Source organism: Zingiber officinale, chromosome 7B (assembly GCF_018446385.1).
Source record: "Zingiber officinale cultivar Zhangliang chromosome 7B, Zo_v1.1, whole genome shotgun sequence".
Lineage (NCBI taxonomy): Eukaryota > Viridiplantae > Streptophyta > Magnoliopsida > Zingiberales > Zingiberaceae > Zingiber > Zingiber officinale.
Genome location: NC_055999.1, coordinates 4011769 through 4020146, shown reverse-complemented (window position 1 = coordinate 4020146; position 8378 = coordinate 4011769). Strand labels below are relative to the sequence as shown.

At 35.1% G+C, this 8378-nt stretch overlaps 1 protein-coding gene across 1 annotated transcript; it reads left to right on the top strand.

Moving 5' to 3' along the window:
• Positions 1–6149: 6149 nt before the first annotated feature.
• Positions 6150–7349, top strand: LOC122003510 (LOB domain-containing protein 1-like). Its single transcript, XM_042558618.1, has 2 exons — positions 6150–6439; positions 6715–7349. The coding sequence occupies exons 1-2, from the start codon at positions 6182–6184 to the stop codon at positions 7078–7080; spliced, it is 624 nt and encodes a 207-aa protein (XP_042414552.1). The 5' UTR covers positions 6150–6181; the 3' UTR covers positions 7081–7349.
• Positions 7350–8378: the final 1029 nt, after the last annotated feature.

The following is an 8378-nucleotide window of genomic DNA, read 5'->3' as shown; positions in this document are numbered from 1 at the left end:
TTATTGTTTGTGCAGCAATACATAATTTTATTAGAACAAATTGCACAACAGACTCGTTTTTTGAACAATTTGAAGATGAAATTACGACTGCAGATAATCAACAACGATGGACATCAATGATGGAGTCCTCGAGACAAGCTGATCAAGCATATATGATTAATTTGCATGAAGAAATAGGAAATCAATTATTTAATATGCGATTTTAAATATTATTATGTTTTGTGAACACTATCTAAATATTATTATGTTTTGTGAACATTTCTGAATTCAATAACACTATGGGTTGCGAACTATTTATTTATAAGCACGATTTATCAATATAAGCACGATTTATGAAGTTTTCAAACCTGTATAAGCAGGTAGGAAGTTTTCAAACCAAATCAATAATACATATATATAATGTTACGGATATATAGAAACTTTTTGACCCTAGTTTATAGTTTATAGGTAGTATAAACGCGATTATATATATATATATATATATATATATATATATATATATATATATATATATATATATATTACATCTATATTTATAATAATAATAATAATAATAATAATAATAATAAAATATATAAACTTACCGATTTTATGTAATATTTAATTTATACGATTATATTTATGCTATATTAGTATATAATTAAATAAATTAAATTTATTATAGAGATAGTAATATATAAGGGTATAATAGTCTTTTAAACATTTTTAAGATATTAATTTAAGTTATTTATCAAATAGGTTTCAAATTAGTTACTTAAATTTCAGAGCCTCTTATTTGATTTATTTAATTTTTTATTTTCAGGTCTATAAGTGTTCCACCACTTAAAATTTAGTATTCAGATTTCAGACATAAGTTTTCAGATTTACCAAACACCACCTAAGTAACCCTGGGCAAAATAAGGAGAAAAAACATAACTGTACTATAAGGCCATACGAAAAGGTCGATAAATTTGATGGAATAAAAAGTCATTTCGAGGATGGTAGAATTTGGTCGTTAATAGATGCAAAATTGATGATCTATAAAGTGTGTGTTCATAGATAAGGATTTTAAAGGCCAGTAGCTGTCCATGATTTATCTCTTCCGTGTTGATCTTGTGACGGATTGACAGGAGCACTGTGAGCGAGCGTATTCGTCTTTTTGCCACCATAGATAAGGATTTTAAAAATGAGTGTACATAATCCAAAATAAAAGGTTATTGCGCTCTGCCCTTCACAATTCATCCTAAATTAAATAAAAATAGATAATCATGGGTTAATTTATAGTCAACCGTCAGTAGCAAGAGAGTGGAAATTGTTAGATTATATATTTATTTATAGCTTTTAGGGTAATTTGGATTTTTTTTTATAGAGTTTAGGGTTTCTTAACTTAATTATATAAGACCTTATACTCTGTATCAATTTTAAGATATAATAATATGGTTAGTTTTTTTCCTTCGCTTAATTTCTACATGGTATCAGAGATGTTCTCCTATCTAATTTTTTCTACCGCCCCCTGTTATTGTTTTCTGTTGCCGCTGGCATATTCTACTGCTGCTATTGATTTTGGCGCCGACATTTATTTTCTGTCCTCTAGCGCTGTTGGTTTCGGCGCCGATATCTATTTTCTGTCGATTTCCGCCCCGACGTCCTGTCCTACCGATTTCAGCGCCGATATTATTTTCTGCTGATTTCGGCACTAACGTCCTGTGCTATCAATTTCGGCGCCGACGCTTTTTCTACCAATTTCGGTGCCGAAGCCCTATGTTATCGATTTCTGCACTGACATTTTTTTCTACTGATTTTGACACCGACGTCTTGTGCTACTGATTTTTATATTTGACATCCTTTTCTGCCTCAGATTCTTTGTGTGACCACGGGTCGTCCTGACATCAGTTTTTACGGATCATACAAATATGTATTCTTACAGTTTAGTTATTCTGAGAATTATTCGTCCTGTCATCATGCTTGGTCGTGCAGATGCTTTATGGAAATCTGATTCATATATGTTTGAACAGTTTCAACAATTCCTTGTTTCATAACCCTATGACATGTTAGGTTCCTCTCATATATGTTTGTCGTCGTCTTGTATGTTAGGTATATCTTCATCCTTGTGGATTTTGGACTCTGGTGCCTCCCATCATATGTCATCCAATTTATCATCTTTTGTTTCTTTTTCTCCCAGTTCATCTATATCTATTGTGACTGCTGATAGTACTCCTATGTCATTAGTAAGTGTTGGTTCAATTGTTGCACCTTCTTTATCTCTTATTAATGTTTATTATATTCCAAGTTAAATCTTGTTTTTTTTTTTCAAAGAATGTGTCGGTGGAGAATTGATTTCTTATCCTATTTATACTATATCTATCACATTTTAATTAATCGGGCAATCCACGAGGACAGCATGAATGCAATGACAAGATTACAGGAGGAAATTCGTTGGAAGAGGACGACTATTGAGTAGAGCTCACCAAGCAGAAGTGAATAATGGGGAAGGAGCCCTCTGAAAGAGAGGGTCCCGTTGTGGTGCATGTGTTGGGATAAGCCAAGTGGAAATGAAAGAGATGGGTTTTGTCGGTAGGGTACTATTCTTTCTTTAAATAAAGTCAACTGTAATAGGATGTTGCCATAAGATTACAGCCTCAGGTCAAGCTCATAATTTTTAAAACAAAGCCTTAGATATTTGATCTTCCCCGTGCAAAAGATTACTATACTAAGGTAAAATATTCTCTCTGATTTAACGATCTATATCTAATGGGGGCGACGATATTAGACCGCCTTGGCTCCAATAATTTTTAAAACAAAAATTTTCCATTCGCAAATTGTTTTAAAGAAGTTCTGAATTTTGTAGGGCATGCCCTTCCTTTAGCTGTTACCTGATTGATATTTTTCTGATGTTCTTTTCATTTAATCCATTGTGCATCATATTAGGAATCCACCCATCAGACACCAGATTGACTGCATACTGATCAGGTAGGACGACCAATGGTTCCATATCGATATGCACTCAGTAGAAATAAGCGCACAGTGTTCAACTTAATCATATGTTCTCATTTACTGGTCACATTTAACATGACTTATGGTTAATTGCATCTTAAACTAAACACAACTGAATTAACTTTGAACCCTACTTGAATTATCTTCTAGGACTCAATCAAATCATCTTGGGAACACAGACCGAGTGACTTGCTTGGCATCCTTGCATAACATCTTTGAAAGATTCTATCTCACCTTATTGTCTACAGGCTTCTATTTAATTTGGTTGTTTTTCATTCTTAGCAAGAACTTATGACCAAGTTCGATTGGTTTTAAACTTGTTTACTAGAAAATTAAACGAGTTTGAAAGAACGCAATATCATTTGAGCTCAAGATTGATAAAATTATAAACTTTCCCTTGTAACTTACCTAAAACTAAAATTAATAAATTTAACTTATATATGCTCCCTTCTTTATTCTTAAGCATAATTATTATTAATTTACAATCTGGGGTTACAAGTGGTTAAGCTTGTTCTAATTAACAAAATGTTTAAGCTTGTTTGTCTCTTTCATATTTTTGTATTTAACTATTACAAATAAGCTTTTAAGGAGCCAGGTATCAAGATGTCAAGTTTGTCCATGAACACTCGGTGCGTTCATAACCGCGTGTACTCAAAATTCAAGAACATTAATAGGTAAATAGAAATTCAAAGACAATTGAAGAGACTTCCTGCATATGCATATAGGAAATATCATGTTTGCAAGAAGTGATATTTTACCTACCTTGTTCCTGAAATCTAATAGTCAACCTGACTATCAATTTCTTGAGCTGGTTTAATTTTACAGAATGATTCTGCTTGTTTGTCATGCCAAACCAGAGTTTTTGTTTAATTTGAACAATTATATTCCTAGCTCTGTCTATTCATAAATCTGAAGTCTACAGCAGTATTGATGGTGCCAAGTTGGCTTCGGATGGTGAAGTGCCCTCCAACCCCTCCAGTTGACAGTCTTCAGCAAGCGAAAGCGAAAGCACAAAGAGAGGAACTACACGTATTCGATGTGATGAAATTAAATAGCAAAAGGTGCATGCAGGAATCTCTCACCATCATCACCAATGTCTGCATGAAGAAAGCATATCGAAGAGGGAGACACTTGTTGTTGTGATCAAACTGAAGATAACGCAAGGATATACAAGAGAGAAAAGGGGAAAAAAACAAAGAAACCTAAACAAGGCAAACTAGTATAATTTAGTTTGCACGCATACATGAATATATGACTACTTTAATTGTGCATCATTCATCTGATCAATACCATCTCGATCCAAGTTAGTGGAGGATTGCTAAGATGTATGAAGACCATGTGGGTGGTCGTCTTTAATTTGTGCATGGATCTGGATGACGTGCACTAATGTATAACATCCATGAATTGTACACATACACAGTATGGCTGTTTCCTTTTCCCTCCCTTCTAGTTCCTCATCATGATCTATATGACTTTTATTTTCCTTCAAAGAAATATATATTCACGATGATATTGATGTATACCAACAGCCACCTTTTTCTTCGATTAATGATCATTCTCTTTGACCAGTGACGATGAGTTTTTGACACTTGAGACCACTGCAAACCTAATTAATTTGGTTTTGTAATTAATCAGCTAGTCCTTTTGCCTGGTCTAGAGGTTTTGCTGATGTATAAGTCTCCAAGTTTGACTACAAGCGAGACCGAATGCATCCTTAATTTTCTATATATCCAATCTTCAAAAGCGAGAGGCACTATTTCATATATTCTAGAAATGAAAGTTTTATTAGCGTTGCAGAAATACTATAAAGACCTAGCTAACATGTGAATGAAGGTGGGAATTAGCTAAGGGGAAAAGGAGGCTAAGCTTAATTGAACCGAATCCAATGCCATCTCGATCAGTTCTACCACAAGTCCGCAGTTACTTCCAGCTTAATTGCATTACCAAGTGACTTTGTGATATAAGATGAGACTAAGAGTGTGCAGTTTAGGTGTGGTGGGAGCCATTATGGATAAACTGTTGCTTTCTTGCGGCAGCATCTCACCCAATGAATTCAATCACAGCTTGACTCATCCAACTTCTCTAACAGGGTAACTGGAAAATTAGAAAAGAGTGCATGTAGTACATGTTGATCGTTTAACGACAAATGATGAGTCATACAACTTCCAATCTAATTAGGTGAGCAGATTAATTATTATGCGGCTTGATGAAGGTCAGTCAAAAAAATTTGGAAGCACTTGAGGATCTCGGCACTTTGGATTCGTATCTGATTGACGACTAATTCATATGCATAATTAAGATTATATATATATATATATAAATAATTAACTTCCTCGCTTGTTTAAGATGCTCTTTTGTTTTTCAATTTTCACACTTATTTAAGTATATATAGGTTTAATTAACACCAGTAAATTAAAGCTGGTTTAAGTCGAGCCTGTTTAAGCTTGTCAGTACTTTCATCTCGTAGCTAGTGACATTAATCTCACGAGTTAGGACTGGAAGTCCAGTTTGGTAAGTGGGTTAGTCTTCCTAAAATTATGGAGATCATCTCGAAGAGGAAGATGAACAATTCTTTCTCGAGTCAAAATTGAGAGACCTCAATGTGGTGGGGCACAGTACTGCTGACTTAATTTCAATTCTGTTTAATTTGAGTGATTTTAGGGGGCCAAATATAAACTGAAGTAATAAATTTGTAATCTATATACCTTAAATTAAGAACAACACAAGGCTCTCCGTGCTCTGGGCTCAAAATGAGCTTCGCTGAATTCTTTAGAGTTAGGAGTTAATGGAGTTTTGACTTAGAGAGGAGATACGATGCATGCTCTTGATTGTTCAAAAAAAAAAAACAAAATTATGAAGTCAAATACTAGCTAATTAAATGAATTTTAATTGGCCTTATACACAAACTAAACTAAAAATTAATCTCTAAATTATAATTAATCGGAGTGTTCGTTCGTCCTCGCGACTCTAGAATTCAGAAGACGAAAATGGAAACCCCAAATTTCCAAGTGTTTGAATTTGCCAGCTAATTAATTAATTAATCAAACTGCGCATCGCTCCCGGTGGTTTAACGCCATCGCTGGTGTCGTGACGTCACTCAGTCCTTCCCCTTCCCTTCCGTCGTCTATATATTTATTCTCCGGAGGCAAAATTAATTCATTAAGCAGCTTCCTCGCTTCGGCATCTTAATTACTCCCTCCCCGTCGCCATGGAATCGAGTGACGTCACCAGCAGCTTCCACTATTTCTCCAACTCTTCTAATTCCTCGCCCACGTCTTCGTCTCCCAACTCCTCCCCGCCGGCGCCGGCGGCGGTGGTCCACAGCCCCTGCGCCGCCTGCAAGATCCTCCGCCGTCGGTGCGCCGACAAGTGCCTGCTCGCGCCTTATTTCCCGCCGACGGAGCCGCTCAAATTCACCACCGCGCACCGCGTCTTCGGCGCCAGCAATATCATCAAACTCTTGCAGGTATCGATCATCATTATAGATTTTAGCTAGATTCCAATTTGAGAACTTAAATTTAGCATTCACATCAAGCATTAAGCTTTAATTATCAACTTATGATTATGCATTATGTAAATTAACTTCCAACCTCTTTAATTATACTATATAAATTAGTCTCTTTAATTCATCTTCAAAAGAAAACAAAATGACTCTGTTTTCGTTAATTAGGAGCTAGCTAGCTAGCCAGTACGCATGAAGCTTTAATTTTTAATGCTGAACAATGAGACGATCGATGGCAGGATTTGCCAGAGAGCCAAAGGGCGGACGCAGTAAGCAGCATGGTGTACGAAGCGAGTGCCCGGATTCGAGATCCGGTGTACGGTTGCGCCGGCGCAATATGCCACCTTCAGAAGCAAGTCAGCGATCTTCAGGCTCAGCTGGCCCGGACACAGGCCGAGCTCATCAACCTCCAAGCTCAGAACAAGAATTTGCTCGCCTTGATTTACATGGAAATGGAGAAAGATCGTCAGTACTCTCCACCACTCGATCCCAATTGCATGTTTCAGGTTCAGAACGATGATGCTAATTGTTACTTACTCGACGACATCAGCCAGGGCTACGTTTTTGTCGACTCCTCAGGATGTGAACCGTGGTTGGATATATAGATTTCGATTAATTAATTAATTATCAACATCAAGGTGTTAGCGATAATTGATTAATGGTTAACTATATATATATATATCGTTTAATCTAAATCCTAGCTAGTTAATTAATTAAGCAGCTTCTAATCAATAATTGGAATAATTAATGATTCAGTACAAGGAAATGGACGAAGTCTATTTATATGAGAGGCTTGATTAATTGTGGGATCTTTTTATTGTATCATTCTGAGTGATTAATGTTAACATTTTTTTTTCTGCCTTTGACTTCCTCACTTGTGTTTGTATAGAAATTAAACTATTAAATATACTCTTCGAAATAGTTTTGAATTTTTTGAAAAGTAATCGAATTAAGAGAGTTAATTTAATATAATGGGAAAGTATCAAGGAGGATGTTGCATGGGAAGCTGCCTCTGCAACCCAACTTTTGAAAATGACTCAAATCTACCATGAAATTTAAGGCTATGTTTTCCTCATGAGGACAGAATTTGATAAATATTTTCCAAACCGAGAAAAGAGAGGATTTGACTCAAATCTACTCTTTTTTTTCCCTTTAACTTTAATTTGTGCAGCCTCTTCATGTCTTTTATCTGATAATGGCCGCAATATAATAACCCAACAAGGATTAATTATATAATTGGCACATGTGTCAAATTAATTTTCCATCACGAGAATTCATGCTTTGATTCTATATATTATTTTCTATAATTTCTAATTAATTAATATGCTAACTATTGGTTTATATATATATATATATATATATATATATATATATATATATATATATATATATATATATGAGAAATGCTATGCTGCGGATAAAATCGTGCGGATCGCTGCGAATTGCCTTCCTGATCGGTCTCTGGACCGATCAGGGAACCTCCTGATCGGTCAGGAGGTTCCCTGACCGATCAGGAGGTTCCATGATCAGTCCAGAGATCGATCAGGAATATACGTGGACTAAACCACACCGATGCCGCAGCATAAGCACCGCAGGCTAACATTTCCGTATATATATATATATATATATATATATATATATATATATATATATATAAATCCTAAATTTCCATTTTCTAATTAACATACACATTTCATTTCTTCTCTCTTTTCTACCTGCAGGTCCCACAGCTTAGATTTGCATTGGTGTTAATCGTAGTGGGTGATGTGCTTTAGATTAGTTGGTTGATTGTGATGTGAAAATTTTAGTTAATTATAGTTAAATGTACGTAAAATAATCAATTTGAGTTGCCACAATCTATAAATATATATATAACATCTTTCACTAGTAAATAAGTCTCCCA